At 52.3% G+C, this 17,890-nt stretch overlaps 4 protein-coding genes; 3 read left to right on the top strand and 1 right to left on the bottom strand.

Moving 5' to 3' along the window:
* Positions 1-5,162: 5,162 nt before the first annotated feature.
* On the top strand, positions 5,163-5,283 carry CHC_T00003786001 (hypothetical protein). XM_005714958.1 is given in 2 exon segments: positions 5,163-5,270; positions 5,271-5,283. 1 exon segment carries the CDS (start codon positions 5,163-5,165, stop codon positions 5,268-5,270), a length of 108 nt encoding a protein of 35 aa, XP_005715015.1. The 3' UTR covers positions 5,271-5,283.
* Positions 5,284-6,013: 730 nt separating this feature from the next.
* On the top strand, positions 6,014-8,443 carry CHC_T00003785001 (hypothetical protein). The gene has a single exon (XM_005714957.1). The coding sequence runs from the start codon at positions 6,014-6,016 to the stop codon at positions 8,441-8,443; it is 2,430 nt and encodes an 809-aa protein (XP_005715014.1).
* Positions 8,444-9,120: 677 nt separating this feature from the next.
* On the top strand, positions 9,121-9,347 carry CHC_T00003784001 (hypothetical protein). XM_005714956.1 is given in 2 exon segments: positions 9,121-9,240; positions 9,241-9,347. The coding sequence occupies 1 exon segment, from the start codon at positions 9,121-9,123 to the stop codon at positions 9,238-9,240; it is 120 nt and encodes a 39-aa protein (XP_005715013.1). The 3' UTR covers positions 9,241-9,347.
* A 429-nt stretch (positions 9,348-9,776) lies between these two features.
* On the bottom strand, positions 9,777-9,986 carry CHC_T00003783001 (hypothetical protein). The gene has a single exon (XM_005714955.1). The coding sequence runs from the start codon at positions 9,984-9,986 to the stop codon at positions 9,777-9,779; it is 210 nt and encodes a 69-aa protein (XP_005715012.1).
* Between the last annotated feature and the right edge of the window lie 7,904 nt (positions 9,987-17,890).

Raw genomic sequence — 17,890 nt, 5'->3', positions numbered from 1 at the left:
TGGATCCGGCACCCGTCGGTCGGAACTCTGGCGCGTCTGACGCGATCGGGGGAACAGTGGCACCGGGCCCCCTCGTAGGGGCTCCGGGCGACCTGTTGGTCGGGTTCTGTTCCACCTCGCGAGCGCGTCTCCGCGTCGAGTTGAGTTCCGCGGCCATATGGGCAAACGCGTGTATTTGCTCCGCCGACGGGAAGGGTTGTGCGTCAGGTCGTCTTGATGAGGCCAACCTCTCAGGGCGGCCTTCCCTGTCCTCGACAGGGGAATCGAGACGCGAATCCTCGACGAGCGCTAGCCGACTCTGTAGCTGGTCGACTAGTGCTCGGAGGTTCTCTAAAGATTGGGAGACGCGGTCAAACCTTCCTTCGCGAAGCGAGCGTAGCTCTTCCATACAGCGCGTATATATCGCGTCCGAGACGTCAATTCGAAGCGAGGTCCGGACGTCCTCGATGTATTCCGCGATCCTGTCATACATCGCGCGAGCCCGTCCTTCTGAAAACCCAGGCCACGGTTCGCGGTCGGTAGGAACTGCGGCGCCGCCGCCGAAGGGGGCGCGCAGCGCGCCTGACTCGGAGGCGCGGCGCGCGGTTGACTCCATATTCGCCGGTTCCGTCTGAATCGAGTTGGCGGTTCCTTCTTCCATTTCGACGCGCGCGGACGCGGATTCGAACGATATTCTTCTCGCGATAATCGCGTGGCCTTCTAGGTCGGGAGACCACTGCAGTATATCACCCCCCAACGGAGAGGGGTGTATACTTAGCTCGACGTAGACCCCGTACGAGGGGCGAGAAGACGGGGAGAACACACAGCTAACGAGACAGGGAAGCGGGCCCTGGTAGCGTGGTAGAGCGGGACGGTCGGGGACGAGCGTACGCGCGGGCCGATCTACGCCTCGACGCCCCGGAGCAGCGTTGGGTAACGTACCAGCGCTGACGGGCGGAGGCGGATCTAGGCTCGCTCGCGTACGCGGCTGTCCCCTACCCGCTTTGTCCCGGTTAACGCGCGCGAAGGCGGATCGCGCTCGTTAGTTAAGCTGGAAGACAGACCTAGGCGGTAGGTCGTGGACAAGTCCGTGCTTGTCCACCTACCCCGCCGCCGGTCGCGCTCGTATTTAATGTATACAATGCGTCTATCATAATACTACAGTACCGGTATGCTGTAGTAACTTACTGTAGCACGGGTCGTCCCACGCTGTAATGCTGTCAGCCGTCGGGGCTGACAGCACACGTGTGAGACGCGTACTGTGCGCGCGGTGGTACGCGCCTTCTACACGTGTACGCGTGTGGTCCCGCGTCCTCTGTACACGTGGGGGTACACGTGTGCGCGGGTGTGATTCGTATTGATCTGATCTAAATCTAATCGCGAACCGCCGTTATGCCACAGTTCCTTCCCATGTCATATACGTGAGAAGTGTAAGGATTTTTGTATCCGTCGGTCGTTTGATCGAGATGGTCTTTCGCAGTTGATTATGTTCGCGTATTGTGTGATGTCCAAGCCTATTATTAAGGGCGATTCCCCGTGGCTGAGGTCAAACGAAAGAGCTATTGGATTGCCATTTCGATCCATAAAGGTCAAGGTCCACGTTGCGATGATGGGGCGAGCGTCATGACAATCCTGTCCCCAGCCGTGTTCGTATTTTTCACGTGGTGCTTCCAGGACGAAATGGATGCCGAGAAGGTCACATAATGTAGTAGCGTTTAGGATACCTCCGGTGGAGGATGGGGCTCCTTCATCAATGATGGGGTTGGGGTCGATCTGGAGCGTGAGCGATCCCTTTACTGAAAATACGTATCATTCTTAAGATTTTGGTCCTGATTATCTTCGAAGCTAACCCTTTTCTCATTCCTGTTGCCTTTCCATCGGTGATGCATTGGGTGATTCTCACAAATGAAATCTCCTTTCCAGTGGCCGATTTTCCTGCATGATATACATTTGCTCTCCCTTTTCTTTCCGGTCCCTGGGGCGTTGTATGAAGCGAACCGCTTGCGTTGTGGATGTGAATCAATTTCATCTCGGTCCCTACGCTTGGTCATCATGGATCCTCTTCGATCGACTTCGCCGTCCAATTTTCTTTTATGGTCCGGTGTATCTTCATCGGCTTTAATATCGCAAAATGCTTCCACCGCGTCATCTAGACTAATTGAATAATGCTGGCATGTGTTACTGTTGTGGGTTTCCCAAGCTTTGTGAGCATTATCTGTCGCTGTTTTTATCTTGTGTACCAAGCGTTTGGTATTATCGATAATAATCTGCAAATGGCCGTTTTCGGAATCTTTGTCTGAACATCTCTCCCATGTTGTGATCGCTGCAGTGGTGGTAGTGGCTTGAGACGCAAACGCATCGAGAGTCATCGCAGGTATGAGGACATTAGATGTAAAATTTGAGTCATTTTTCGATGCGGACTTGGTGATAAGTTGAGTGACAATGTTGTTGAATGTAGCTGATAGGAGGTTTGCGTTCTCGAGCAATAGAATCGCGAAGTTTTGGCTCTCGTTAACGCTTTGGGAAGTGTTGCACATATTCAGATATTTCTTTGCAATACCTTGGAACTTTTTCGCGAAGACATCAGGTTTCTCGCCTCTTCTACGTGTACACTGATGGATACTCTGTGAAATCTTCACCAGTCGTCTGATGCTATCTGTAGGTGAGTCTTTAGCGACTAACTGAACAATTTCTTCTACGAGTTTGAATTGAGTCTTCACTGCGTCGGCCATGTTTTCCGCAATTTCTTCATCAACTAAGTTTAGTGAGATCGTGTGGTTTTGGGGTGCGTGGTCAATTATGCTGCGTTGATCACGTTTTAATGACAAACAAAGGGTTAGACCCAACGCGTTTAGCATTCCTTTCGCTCGATTGTCGCCTCCTTTTGCCTATAGTTTAACAATTTGCGCCCATGTTTTTACATCCGTCCGCCATTGGTACTTGTCGGTGCCTTCCGATAAGTCCGGGGGGTTGAGCATCGATATTTGTGCAGTTTGTAGGACTGGGCGCATAACTATGGGATCATTGGCTATATTTGGATCAAGGATCAGACTGACGTGGCTGATGTAGGGATACTGATATGGGGCTGCGATAAAGGCAGGAACTAGGTGGCAAAGTAATCAGCATGAACGCTGGGCTGCTGCCGCTATCTTTTTGTTACTACGTTAGTTCGCTGCTTAAGTACTGATTTCTCGCGTCTCTTTGCTGCCGCATCTACCGTCTATGCCATATTACTGCGCGTTGCACTTGCTACTTCCGGTGCATTGCTAATTGAAGCAGAGCTCGAGCTTCTCGCTATGTTCATTGCTTGCATGCTGTCACTCTATTTATCCCGCTGATAGAGCTGGTCAAGGTTGCTACCTTTCCTCCGAGCAGAGGATTGCATTCGCCCATATTGCATTGCCGCTGCCGCATATGCCCTTTCGTCTCCATAGCGAAAGTTCCTGCGTATTCAGGTACGTCGACATGTTCTTGAGTGCAAGTCGATTCGCACGTGTACCTTCATTTACAGAAACCCGATCACTGATCCAATCAGGATATCTGGTTTCACACGGTAAGATTCGGAGGACACCGCATCCTGTCCCTGTTCGACGAAAAAGGACATCTGTCTTGCCATCTCAACCCCTTGATCCGTCAGATCCCGGAAGTACTGAGCGCGCATCGACAGTACCTCCAACGCAGCCTTGAAGGAGTTTTGTGTGGTATCACAGCCAGGATTTGTAATTTGTACAGCACCCACCGCCGCGGGTTCATTACAGGCGGATGGACTACAAGTGTGCCTTACAGACGGATGGACTACACGTGTGCCTTACAGGCGGACGAACTACACGTGAGCATTACAGGCCGATGACATACTGTGTACATTACAGCCCGGAAGGTTGTATATGACAAGGTACAGTAGTAATGGCATAGTACAGTGCATTACAGAATATAGTACAGTAGTACAGTAGGATGGACAATGTCCAAGACCCCGCGACCTCGCCTATTTAAGCGACGGCGCCGGGCAGTGACAGTAAACAGTCAAGAATCTTTTGAGAACGGATTTCCTTCCACGGTGCGACACCGCGGGTCAAGACAAGCCTCTGACTTCGGCGACGTTGTCGGCATCTGTCTTGCGACGTTTCTCTGGCTCTGTTGCCTTTACTATTTGCTTCTCCTTTTCTCCGTCGTTGCGACTACGCGGGCTAAGACTGGCCTCTAGCCTATGCGTTACTTTGTCACTCGATGTTTCTATTGTTTTCCTTTTTCTGTTCCTGTTCGATGTCCTTTTTTTGAAAGAGAGGTTCCATGTCGCGGGTTTATCTAAACTCCAAGGGTTCGTGAGACAGAGGGAGGTTCACTGTCGCAGACCTGTCTACACTCCACGAGTCCGCGAGACAGAGGGGTTCACTGTCACGGGCTTATCCAAACCCCACGAGCTCGCGAGAATGTAAGAGTACGGACTGTAATACCTACAAGGTAAGAGGCGCTCAATTTAGCAATGTCCTACGATTGCGTCTATCCATCAATGTCCTACGATTGCGTCTATCCAGCAATGTCCTACGATTGCGTCTATCCAGCAATGTAAAACCAATATAGTAGTTGCGCAGTCGGGCACCGCCGGCTACAGGCAGGCGTTACAAGCCCGAGAGTGAAGGCCGTAAAATGTCTGAAGAACAAGGCTATCAGCTATGGTTTTTAGATGGGTTTGTGATGGTTTGTTGATGTTGGAGATGATTGTGAGACAATGGTGTGAGAGTCATAAAACAATTTGTGTGTGAATCACAAAACAGTCAACAAAGAGCACTTCGAGATGTTGACGTCACAAAAATAAAGTGAGATTCACAAAAACAAAGCGAGATTCACAAAACTTGTGAGAACTTTGAGACGTTTGTGTGAATTTTGTGAAGTTTATGCCCCGATCACAAAATAGGACCACCCCACACTTTTCGGGAGGACACTACTCGAAAAGTACGGGTCTCCTGGAGACAAAACGTATATCTTCTTAACGACAACACAATTCTGCGTTCAACGAACCTACTCTCGGGACGTAGCGCTCAACAAGACCGAAGCAGGAAGAAAATAACCCGACTGGGGCAAAAAATAGCCGTCACAAAAAAGGAGCACAGGGTTAGGCTCCGTCAAAATAATTACCAAATTGCCCCCTCGGGGAAGGGTACAGCATCTGGTACTGATGCACACAAATGGGCGACTCCGAAAAACATAAATTGTGTACACACAAATTTCCTTGTGTATGTGTGTCGTATTTTGTGCCTTGGCACGGAAATGCATGTGAACAAAAATTTGTGTAAGACACATTTAATGCCAATTCACCCTCAGTGAGGTGTCAGCACGTCGGCGGACGGATTGCGGTACCCCCTTCACGCCCTATCCTATGATACCCAAATGAGAAATCTCCTCCTTGTTTTGCTGTTGCAACGCGCAAAAAGGCAACGCACCATCACTTTTCGTCACCGCCTCAACACGGAAGGGCGAAGACGACGAGACAGGCGGATAACAAGGAGTGCATTGTAACACCCCTCTACATCTCCATTTGCTAGTGGTAGGAGGGGTTGTTGCTGGGACGAAGGAGCCGCCGGCTTGGGGACAAATATCGGGTGCTGGCTCCTCGTCGGAGTCGGCAACATGAGCCATGTAGACGTTGGGCTGCGGGGTTGGACAGCGGCTGATACGACGGAGGGAAAGTGTGGAGGGAGGCCAGATCGAAATAGGAATGAGGTTGCCGAGGGGTGGGATGGGTTGATCGGACAGATCGCAGAGAAATATTTGAGCACATGGTATGATATAGGGTGGTATAGGTGGGTGCGGATGTGCGTTTGTGTCTGTGCACAAACAATTACATCGGGAGGGGAACGAAGAGCAAATCGGCGGTTTGTGTATGCACAAACACCTCCGACTCAATCAAAATCGGCGGATTTGCGCATACACAAAATGTGTTTTTATGTTTTTCGGAGTCGCCCAATACTGTAGAGAGCCAGGGAAATGTCCCTGCCTCTTGCGCTGCAGGCATCCATACCCAAAACGGACCCACAGGATGACGTTGACCCACCCGAATACAACGCATCAATCCCGCAACGAAAGGCCCCATCGCGTGTTGGTGATTGGCGGCGGAGTCGTCGGGATCACCTCCGCCATCGGTCTGCGTGAAGCAGGTTTTGACGTAACCGTAGTTGCTGAGCACTACGAAAACATCACATCGAACGTAGCGGGCGCTCTCTGGGAATGGCCCCCAGCTGTTTGCGGTCAGCATGGAGACCCTCGCTCGCTATCATCCTCCAAGCACTGGTGTATGGTCAGCTACGACAAGTTCAAAGAGTTGCATTCAACTTATGGAGAGGGTGAATGCGGTGTCTACCTGCAAGATGTCTTCTTCTACTTTCGTTTTTCTGTGGACAAGTGTTGCTTCAATCTCGAGAAGATGAACGAGCTCAAGGACAAGGTTGATGGCTTTGCAAGAGGTATGCACATCGTCCCAGAGGGCGTTGATCCACAATTCGTGGAAAACAACATCAAGGACTGCTACAAACACATGGCGCCCATGGTTGACACGGACAAATACATGCCGTGGTTACAGCAGCAGGCTAGGGATAAGGGCTGCATATTGTTGCAAGAGCGCATCGACAGTCATGTGCTTCTAGAGGAGGACACACTCCGCAAGCGCTACAAGGCCGACGCTATCGTCGTATCTCCTGGTCTTGGGGCCATCGACATCGTTGGTGACACTCACATGTATCCTCTGCGGGGAGCCCTTGTTTGGGTTAAACAACCTAACGGAGCTGCTAGGGCGGCTCACTGCATCAGCCACGAGGAGGGCTCCAGTTCAGAACAAGACATCGTGTTCATTGTTCCGCGAGGAAAGGACCACGTCGTTCTCGGAGGACTGGCTCAGCCGAATCAGTGGGACCGTGATCTCTCCCTCGATGACCCAATCGTAGATCAGATGTACAAGGGTTGTCTTGATCTTCTTCCAGCTCTCAGGCCCCTTGAGCTTGATCCCAAGGAAAATGTTCGCACTGGCCTTTATCCGTTTACAAGCACGAACGTTCTTCTCGAACGCATCCCCAGCACCAACGTTGTACTCAACTACGGCCATGGTGGTGCTGGCGTCACCCTGTCTTGGGGTTGTGCTGAAAAGGTCGTCAGTCTTGTGCAAGAAATGTTTCATGATACGCCCCATGTTGACAATATCTCACAAAAGCTGGACGCCAGCCGTCCAACTACGTTTCTACTGCACGACATGCTGCCTTTCAGGGCGCAAATTGAAAAGATTCGATTCATGAAGCATAACTTAGTCTTGATTTCTAGTCGGCGTGGGGTGGCAAAGGTCCCTGCCCATGAGTTTATCCATTTTGATTTGATCCGTGTCGTCGACTCGTACGCGCTGAAACCTCTTGTCGCAACAGTCAGTGAAATCCTTTCCTCATGCGCACTTCGTCCGGACAAATGCCGAATTGCAACCAACGATGAGTACTCAATCCTGTTGTCTGGACAAGTCCGCGATGCCTTGGGAATCCCTGGGGCTGGTTCTCATTGTATGCTGCCCTTCTTCGATAAGAATGCCACCAAGAAGGCCATTGGACAGAATGGACCCGTGCGCATCCCCAACTACGTGGTATTCAGTCCTGAGAAATTTCGCTCTGACCCGGACGGATATGTCCGAGAAGTAATGGATACTGTAGGACACAAGCTCTTCATCAAGCCCGTGGTCGGTGCGGGCAGCGAGAAAACCTGGCGCCTGGATGGGAGCGTCCAACTTTTGCAGTGGTGCGAGGCAAACGCATGCTCGGACTCGATTTTTGAGATTGACGAGCGCATTGCGGGAGAGCTGTTCAACACAAGCGTTGTCCGTGTGGATGGACGAAGCAGCCTTTTCTTCGCCATGCGTCACAACCGCCCCAACGACGAATACCTACAAGGCCACCAGCTTGGAAACATTATCGTGCCCCCGACGGACGCCCTGTACGCCAAGCTTGAGGAATTTTCGGAAGCCGTGCTGTATCAGCTGCGGGACTACTGCGAGGACTATGGCGTTTTCAACATTGATTTCTTTTTGGAGAGTGGCACCGCGCAGCCGGTGCTCATGGAAGTCGCTGCTCGTGCTGCAGGAGGCGCTGTGGGTAAGGTTATCGAGGAGTGTTCCGGCGTTGCACTCGAGGAGACCAGTCTACTCATGCAAATGGGACATAAGACTCCACTGCACAAATTCAAGAGCACCGAGATGAGGCGCTACGCAGCGTATTCGATACATCCGCCCAAGGCCGGGGTAGTGAAAAGAATGCAAATTCCCAAGTTGGATTCAACCATATCCTCTGTGTCTTGGAGGGCGGTACCGGGCAAGCGCCTGAGCGCGCCTACAAGCATGCGGGACATTGCTCTTGTGCTTGTCATCAGCAATACTGACATGAAGAGCCTTGCACGTGACTTCGAGCGCATCAACAGTGAGGAGTATGTGATTGTTGAGTGAGAGCGGTGGCGTGAAAGAGGTGAATAACAGTTTTTGCCAGTAAATTCAGACGTTGGCACGCCCTGCACAATTGTAGTTTCCGAAGAAGTATAATTGCGGCGTGGGGGATTTTCCAACGCCAAGGGCGATGGTTTTCGTGCGTGAAAGCAAGGCTCTTCTTTGACTCGCAGGGGGAAAAAAGTGGGCGTCTCTTTGATGATGGTGCAGAAACGTACAACTGAGGCAATTTGCCGGCTCACGGACTGAACTGGCACTTGGAATGGTATGGTGGCAGAGGTTGAGTAACCTGTTGAGGACACGGCAGTGGGGGGGGGGGGGGGGGGGGGGCATGAACAGTGAGGACGACGTCAATGTCAATGGTGTGGTGGACGCGGTTGTGGGCGTTAGCTACAGATGTAGTAAGGCTGTAGCGTAGAAATGGATGGGAGAGGGACGAACGTGTAACGTGTAACAAACGCACAGCAGCGGTGTTAAGATCGCGGGGGCTTTCGGCGCGATGCGCATGCCTCGAACGAGAGGAGAGGTGGAGAGGTGGAGAGGTGGAGAGTCGGGCGTGAGCATCGCTGTCGCACCCTAGCGCTGCGCTCCAATCTCCTCCACACAATGACATGTCTTTGTGGTGCAAGATCGATACCGTCCGTTTACTGATGCCTATCGTGTCTCTACCTTATAAGGGAATGGGAGGGATCAGTGATACGGCGGTGAATAAAGATGATCTAATTGCGCTGTCATGCGTGTGCTACGTGTGCACGTATGGCTTTCATGACAGTCTTCATGCGATATCCTCCGATACGTAAAGACTTTACCCTAGGGTATCGAAGGGTAATGCAAACTACACCTGATCACAGCAATTAACCTTGGTCTATATATTAACCTGGGTTCAGAAATAAAGAACCGCATATGTGAATGTCTTGCCATGTAGGGCGCGGGCAGTCTGTCCTCCTTGCTTCCGAACACGTCGTCCTGCACACAGTCGCTGAGCATCGATGGCGTGCGACGTCAGGGGCTAGACTAGGGTTTCTAAGGTTTACGCTGCGTGGCGGCTACATACTTGTACTGTAGCATGACAAAATATCGCATGCCCCGAGATAGAGCCGTTGGACTGAGAGCACACATAGGAGTTATCACCCGGCTACGAGGTGTGATAACGCTCGAGAGCTATGATATGAGCACGAGGCATAGCCGAGTGCTCAATATTATAGTCGGTGTGATAACTGCTCTCGAGTTATCAGCTGCTCGAGAGCTATGATATGAGCACGAGGCATAGCCGAGTGCTCAATATTATAGTCGGTGTGATAACTGCTCTCGAGCGTTATCACACTGAGGGCCTCCTTTAAGACAGCATGGACGGGCATGTTTGGACATGTATGGACGTCAGCGTGCACCTGATTGGTCCATTTAATACTTTTCTTAACAGTATGATGGCGCACACAAAGTTAAAATAATGGAATCTGTCGCTACCAACGTGCCATACGAGAGCACACCATTGGCTGTCACCTACCGCATAAGTGCGATTGAATTCAATATTGATCCAATTTAGCATACATTAAAATTCAATTTAATCATTTTATTGACGTCCCTGAATGCCAGGACACGGGGATCGCGATATAGTGCCTCCCTCTGTCAGTGGGCCGAAAACGGCACTATATCGAACCAGGCACTGTAAGATAATGAGATTTGCGGCTTTTTTGCAGCCACTTCCCTGCATCACTGCTCAGAAAGACCGTTCGCTTCCCTATCGATAGCCCGGTATGATGCACCCCTTGAGCCAATTTACGGATCACGGCGCGCTGACACAATACATTAAATTATTGGACATGTAATATTTTGAAAATCGCAAACATATACATCCAAACATGGCTGTCCATGCTGTCTTAAAGGAGGCCCTGACGTGGCCGGGTGATAACGCATTTATCATCCGGACCTGGAATTTAATACTTATATCTCCTTATCATATTGCAATCCAGAATTAAAGTACATCTCCTGGGCCACAGTTTTGATTTGCAAAACTCATTGAATCGATACGTGTCATTCCCCCTCCGTCGTCGCCGCCCTTTCCACGATCCCTCCCTCTCCATCCCATCATGTCCCCCTACACCCCCCCGGCGCCCCAAACCCTGCGCGACGTCCCCCTCACCACCTCCACGCCCGCCCTCCTAACTTTTCTGGCGCCGCCCTGCGCCTCGACGCCCCAAGGCCTCTCCCACTGCACCCTGCGCTCGCGCATCGCTACCTTCTCGCGCACCCTCGTCGCCTGGCTGGCCCCGCAGTCCGTCGTCGCCATCGTCATCCCCAACTCCTCCCACTTCGTCCTCTCCTTCCTCGCTTGCACGTCCGCCAACCTCGTCGCCGCCCCGCTTGACCCCGCCTACACCGCCGATCACTTCCAGTTCTACCTCTCCGACGCCCGCGTCGCCGCCGTCCTCGTCAACTCCCACCTCCGCGACGACGCCCCCGTCCGCGCCGCCGCCGCATCCCTGAGCATCCCCGTCCTCCCCTTCCCGGGCCCCGTAGGGAATGAAGAAAGAAGGTCTCCTTTTGACACTGTTTGCCGTTCATGTAGTCTGATATTGTATATCACCGTCTTGTGCGCCAGGCGATATCATATATCTGCGTCTTGTGCCGGATGCGATATCACTTATCACGGTCTTGTGCAAGATACTGTACAGGCAGAGCAGTGCATAATACTGGGCTCTGCAGTGCCTCATATTTGTGCTTGCTTCCTTTATTTTATCGCACATTGTTGCATTTATGCTCCCCGGATTCAGATATTTCAATCAATTCCATTTTACCCGGTTGATAAGCACAAGATTCATACCCCAACTGCCGTATATTATCAGCCTCTTTGTCCGCGTCCTCGGATATGTGCATATCCTCCATGCCTGCATGCTACTTTGAGCAAGGGAGGGCGTGCATCCAGTGCTTGTGCACAACAGGTAATTAATTTACTTGGAACAGAGTTTTAGCTTTCTTTTCTCATTGAAGCCCTCATGCAAAATCCGCATGCAACGACCAGGGATTATTGCGCCAACTGCAAAAGACACTACCCTTGGGTACACGTAGCCCACAAATGGGATGCAGCAAAGGGCCTGTATTTAGCCAAGTGTCTCAATTAAGCTTCAGAACTAAAACCCCCCGGCATGGCTGTCCGCTATGGAACACTTTCTGTGATTGCATCTCGTCAGTGACTGCATCAAAGCGTCAACAGACGACTGCACAGCCCGGGAGGACGCGGGATAAAGTGATGTGTTCTTTTGCGGACCATGTCTCGAGGAGTGTGTCAGAAATGACTGATACACGCAAACGTCGTGCATTTGTTTTATTACTATTCTCTGTACCTCAGACATGCGCAGTGGCTGCGGTGAGCTTTTTGCGGGCAAGGATTTCAAGGGTAAGCATAAAGTTTAGTGCCGGCGGAGCTTGCTCCTGGGAGCGCTGGGACCAGCGTGTCGAAGGCGAGGGCGGCAAACTGCTGGCAGTGCCAATCGATGGGTGGGATCGCTGCGTCGCTTGTAAGATACTTTTGACTGCATGCCTGTTGACAGGCCTATTGACAGGCATCTGCTGATGTCAACATCAGCAAAGAATACTGCACGCCCTGTGCGCATTCCCCCAGGGTCGGCTTCTTGGCCTGACGGCGTAGTGTATTAAAGGGGTACGTGCGTCTGGGGAATCTGGGTGCACCAGCAAGGGAGGGGTGTTGGAAGAGAGGATAGGTACGCGCGGTGGGGAGAACGAACAAAATAGGTAGACAACTACCAAACGACAGTGGGTCGCAAACAATTGGGATTCCGGGTACTCCAGGTTTTGCTACTTCCTCCTCTACCCCCCCCCCCCCCCCCCCCCCCCCCCCCCGCCCCCTGCGACCGGCCTAACCACTACACTGTACTGCACCTTTTTTTCCAAAGTAACTTCAGATGTAGAGGTCAGCAAACATAGCATGCGAGCTCCACAGCGAGCTCGCGACGTTGTGAATCTCCACTGTAATTTATGCCCCCCGGGACACACCCGAACAATACAGTACGCATGAAAAGTGCCACCCACAATGGCTGTTGAGCGAGATGAGGGACTGCCTACGGCAGCTGTCACGTGATACTGTAGGAATTGGTTTCGCACTCCTTTTTAAAACGTCCATTCCACTCTCCGCTCTCCACTCGACACACTTTCCCAAACATCAAATCGTCCACACTCACCACACTATATCTCTTTTACGTGCAGTCGTGGTGATGATTATCACCTTCAAAAATAATCAGGTGCATCGGAAGGAGAAGAGTGAATGCGGAGATCTGCTGCGGTGCAGGGTGTGTTGGTGGTGAAATGGGGGAGGCGGTTTTGGGGAACGTGCCGTTCCGTCGTGAGGGTTGGCCGAGTGTCGTCCCCCCTTCCCCGCAGCGCCCGTCACCCTCTCTCTTTTATTTCTACGAAATTCCTTCCAGAAGCGTCCACGCACCCGGCCCGGATTCCGCCGGGCCGTCCGCGTGCGCTTCTCTAAAATTCAAATAAAATCTCTGACTACAGAATAAAATCTCCCTCTACAGTAAAATGCAAATATTTCCCTAAAAATATCTCACATGACCCCCTCGTCAGGGCAGACCACGGGGCTGCCGTTGCACGTAAATATGCTGGCCCCGCTTCCTTCCGTAACCGCTCTGGTCCCGCCCCCCGGCCACCGGCTCTCCACATTCCACCGCACCGACTACGCCCGCATCGCTTCTTTCTCGCGCTGCCTCCGGCTCTTCAACCTCAACTTCGGGCGGTGTGGTCTCCGCGTCGCCCGAACTTGTGGTTTTCGCGGTCAGCGTCACCGTAGCCCCGGGTCGCGTGGTCTCCGCATCTCCCGGGCCTCCGGCTGTTAACCATCCCACGCCGTCTGAGCCTCAGACCGCGTGGTCTCCGCGTCGCTTGAGCTTCCGTTTCTCTTTGTTCCCGTTTCGGGACTTCGTTGAAACGCCCCGCGTTTCGAGAGGTCTGTGGTCCTTTGGGCGGTACTCTCTGTGCGACATGGCTCGGACCAGGCAGACGGCAAGGGCTTCCACTGGCGGGAAAGTCCAACATCTTGCGCTTGATAGAAAGGCTTGCTACGTTCTTCTCGCGTCGCCTTTGCGTCAGGCCGCGTGGTTTCCGCGTCGCCTGAGCCTTCGGCCGCGTTCGGTTCGTCGGGAGAAATTAGCAAAAACTGTCTTACGATAACCGGTGAACTGTAACGTCGAGTGGAATACATCATTTTCGTGGACCAACAAGACTTTCCATCTCCAACGGCTACTCCCAGGCCCGACTTCCAGTGAAATCTTTCCAGAACCAGATCGAGAAACAAGTTGGGCACGCTTTCATCGCCCTTTGGCTCGACAAACTCGGCCTTTACGTGACAGTCGCATCAACGGATCAAGCCTACGACCTGTGGCTCGCATGCAAGGCTGCATGCGGTCAGAGATTCGCCAAATCGCGCATGAATTATGCACTAATCCATTTGAATCATACGCTGCCGTAGTTCCAGTGTCTCTCAGCCGCATATACACCGGCGCACCCTGCATGTAGACGTCTTCTTTAGTCGTTCCGACCATTCTGCCGCCCCCAAAGCTCACAATGCCAGCCCTTGTGTCACAGTAACTCCTATAGCATCGACGTTCCTTGATCGAACGGCCTCCTCTTTCGTTATTCCGCTAGAATGCACATTGCCCCCTCTCCATCGGACAACCTTGACTTCCGTTGATGTCTCATTTCGACTCTTTCCGGAACCCTCAACAACTCTTCTCACAGACTTTAAAACGCACAGAGAATCCAATCCCAGCGAAGTTTCTCAACTACATCGTCTCTGTCCTCCTACTCCTCGTAGTCATCCCCGCACCAGTCCATGGGCCAATTGCCCCATGAATCACATCTACATAAGATGTGCGGGTTTCTGAATAAAAGGGATTAAACGTCTTGCGTGGATATCCCGTCGACTGTAGCGCAAACCCGGCGACACGAGTGTGTACCGCGGGTAGTTCGCCCGTACTACACTGCAGGGTCCGTAGTACTTCGATTCTTCTAAAGGCCACTTCCGTAGCCTTCCCAAGGCTGTTCCTTGGGAAACCAGAACCTGGTTGCCTACGTCAAATTGGCGTTGTGAGATAACTGCCATCTTCTTGCTCTTCCTGTCCAGCTGTTTAGCAGTCCTCGTCGCTCGGAGCGCGAGGGTCGCTAACAGTTCCAAGTTGTGCCCCTCAACGCCCCCTCATCGGATTTGGTTCGACTCGGTCTGGGGTTGCGAGGGCGGCTTAACTCCATACATCAACTCGAACGGGGAAAAGCCGTCGGACAGTCGACGCCGACGGTACCCATAGAGAATCTGTTTCAACGCCGATTCCCATTTAGAGGTAGCGGCGCCCTGACCTAATAGCGTCTTCCGAATTGAACACTTGATGGTCCCAACCACACGCTCCGCTTTTCCGTTGGACATCGAGGCATAGGCGAGGACCGGTTTCCATGAAATTCCCTGTTGTGCCATGAAGTTCTTCAACGCTGTCGCGCTGAAACATGTTGCGTTATCTGAGACTATAGTCCGAGGGGGACCAAACGAATGGATGATCTCCTCCTTCACGAACTTGACAACTTCCGCAGACGTAGCGGTCTCGGTTGCCCAAGCCAGAGGCCAACCAGTCAGATGTTCGACCGCTATCAGGATGTAACGTTTTCCGTTCTTCCTCTTGGGAAGGGGTCCCGCAAAGTCTATCGAGAATGTCTCAAAGAGCTGAGAGACTGGTATCACCGCCGTGCTTTTGTACGTCGGGATGGGCGCAGCCTTTTGGCAGCCTTCGCATCCACGAACGTAGGCGTAGATATCACCATGGACTCCCGGCCACCAGTGCCTGTCAAGGACGAACTCCTTCGTAGCTGTAGCGTCCCAGTGGCCAATGTCGTCATGCAGCGACCGCAATATCTGCATTCGAGTCCCCCGACAGGGGATTGTTCTGATCCCATTCTTCATCCTGCAAAACAGCCTTCCGTTCCAGGCGAGGAACCGCCTGGAGTTCTTCTTGATTCTGCGCCTCTGCGCAGCATCTTGCTCGACCATCTCTTCTCCTTCGAGATAACGGTACGTGTCCCGCACATGAGGTTCCATGTCTTCGAGTATATCTCCTTTCGCACAAGCGGCAGCACATACCAGGTCCCCCTCATCCTCCTCGCGCCTGCCATCGTCTTTTCGTAGACGCGAGAGAAATTCAGCGGCACAATTCTTTGAGCCGGGGCGGTACAATATCTCTAATTCGTACTCCGCCAGGAAATCCATCCAACGGGCAAGTCTACCGTGGATGTCCTTCTTTTTGAACGCATACTGAAGCGCTTGGTGATCCGTAATCAACTTGAACTTTTGCGTTGAGAGCAAATACACCCGAAATTTCTTTAGCGCGAAGATCACCGCTGATGCTTCTCTCTCACAGGTGGAGTACTTCTTCTCAGTCTCCGTCATCGTCCTGCTGGCGTATTGTATCGGGTGAACCTTCTTGTCTTCCTTCTTCTCAGCCAGAACTGCTCCCACTGGCACGTTGGATGCATCTGTCTCGACCACGAAGGGTTCGTCAAACTTCGGGAGCGCCAACAGCGGAGGAGACGTCACCCCCTTCTTCAACTCCTGGAAGGCGGTCCGCATCTCTTCCGTAAATTCAAATTCGACTTTGGTAGAAGTAGCAGCATGCAACGATGCAGAGACTTCTGCGAACTTAGGGATGAATCGGCCGTAATACCCCGCTAGCCCAAGGAAGCTTCGTAACTCCGTCTTGGCGCGCGGCTCGGGGGTGTCCCAAATGATCGATGTCTTCTCTGGATCCACCTCAATCCCCTTCTTTCCGATGACGTGCCCCAATAGCCTGGTCTGTGATTGCGCGAAGGAACACTTCGCAAGCTTCAACTTCAATCCACTGCGAGCAATCAGCTCGAACACTTCAATTAAGTGGTCAACATGGACGTCCAAGGACTTCGAAAAGATGACCATGTCATCAAGGTATACTCGGACGAATGGCAGGTCTTTGAATACGCCATCCATCATCCTTTGAAATGTTGAAGGAGCGTTCATGAGCCCGAATGGCATCACTTCAAATTGAAAGGTCCCGTACCGACAGACAAACGTCGTCTGTTCTTTGCACCATGAAGCCATCCGCACTTGCCAATAACCCGAGAACAAGTCCAGGGTAGTGAACACTTTGCTTCCCTCAAGGTCGTCGCATATTTCTTCCATTTTAGGCAACGGCCACTTGTCGGCCTTCATCACGCGGTTAAGCGCGCGTTAGCCAACACAGAAGCGAGGTTTTCCGTCCTTCTTCGTTGCGATGACGACCGGAAACGACCAAGGAGCTACAGAGGGGGTAATGATCCCTGCCTTCTGCATCTTCTCGATCTCCTCGCGCACTACCGCGTTGTGTCTCGGAGGGAGCCTCCGAACGGCGGGCGAAATGGGCCTGTCGTCCTTTAACTCAAACGAATGTGACACAGGGACATCTGCCGGCCTGAGGTCGTCCAAAGACCATGCAGCTATTCCCATACTCTTGATAGAACATATTATGCGGTCGGCGTTCTCTCTGCTGATATAGCTCAGCTTAGACATGAGAAGTTCCTCCTTCTCATCTCTCTTCTCTTTCTCATCCGCCGGCTCGTATTCTGAGCCTTCCTCAGCTAGGTCCGGAAGTCCAGCATGAGGATCTTCGTCCTCAGTGACTACTCCCGCCCAGGCAAGGTCTGGTTCAAACGGCACCCTTTCACGCAGCGAAAGGACGAAGTCTTCATCCACGTCAGTCGAGTCAGCCGGCACGGCCCCCGAGTCTGACGTGAATTCCTCACTGTCGGTAGCGGATCCCGGCTTCTCATGGTCTTCATCCATCTCATGACTTAGTCGAATCGTCTCCTCACCCACAGTTACTTGGACATGCTGTTGCCCCAAATCAATGCACGTTTGGAGCTCCTCTAACGACGGCATTCCCACGATGACGTCGTATGGTGTTCCCGTAACGACAAGGAAGTCCATCATGCTCACCAGTCCCCCAAACGAGACGGGGACCTGGCGCAGTGATCCAACACAAGGGGAGCTCTTCCCATCTGCCACAGTGATGTGTTTCTTCGTACTTTCTGGCGTCAGAGAAAGTCTCTTCATGAGGTGCGGCGACATGATGTTCCGCACCGCACCCGAATCCAATAGTGCTTGAGCATCAGTTCCATAAACTTGAACAGTAACTACCCGAAGACGCCTCAGGAAGACATCCGTGTGGCCCGCAAACGCGCGAGAACGCCCCAATCTCCTGGATAGAAGGCGCTTCATCTTCTTCCTTGCTCCTTCAGCGTCTCCACGGACAAGTTGTCCAAATGTTAGACCAGACGGCGCATTCGCCAGCTCTGACACGACGTTATACTTGCCGACGTGCTCCTGGAGTGCCGCCTTCTTTGAAACATTCTTCTTCTTCTGGCGTGCAGGCTTCA

This window comes from Chondrus crispus, genomic scaffold, assembly GCF_000350225.1.
Source record: "Chondrus crispus Stackhouse genomic scaffold, scaffold_200, whole genome shotgun sequence".
NCBI lineage: Eukaryota > Rhodophyta > Florideophyceae > Gigartinales > Gigartinaceae > Chondrus > Chondrus crispus.
Note: the sequence above shows the minus strand (reverse complement) of the source record. Positions and strands in the feature narration are given on the sequence as shown.

Bases quoted from the DNA above. Each gene is read 5' to 3' on its own strand.
- CHC_T00003786001 (XM_005714958.1), top strand. From the start codon at position 5,163: ATGGGCGACTCCGAAAAACATAAATTGTGTACACACAAATTTCCTTGT.
- CHC_T00003785001 (XM_005714957.1), top strand. From the start codon at position 6,014: ATGACGTTGACCCACCCGAATACAACGCATCAATCCCGCAACGAAAGG.
- CHC_T00003784001 (XM_005714956.1), top strand. From the start codon at position 9,121: ATGGGAGGGATCAGTGATACGGCGGTGAATAAAGATGATCTAATTGCG.
- CHC_T00003783001 (XM_005714955.1), bottom strand. From the start codon at position 9,986: ATGCTAAATTGGATCAATATTGAATTCAATCGCACTTATGCGGTAGGT.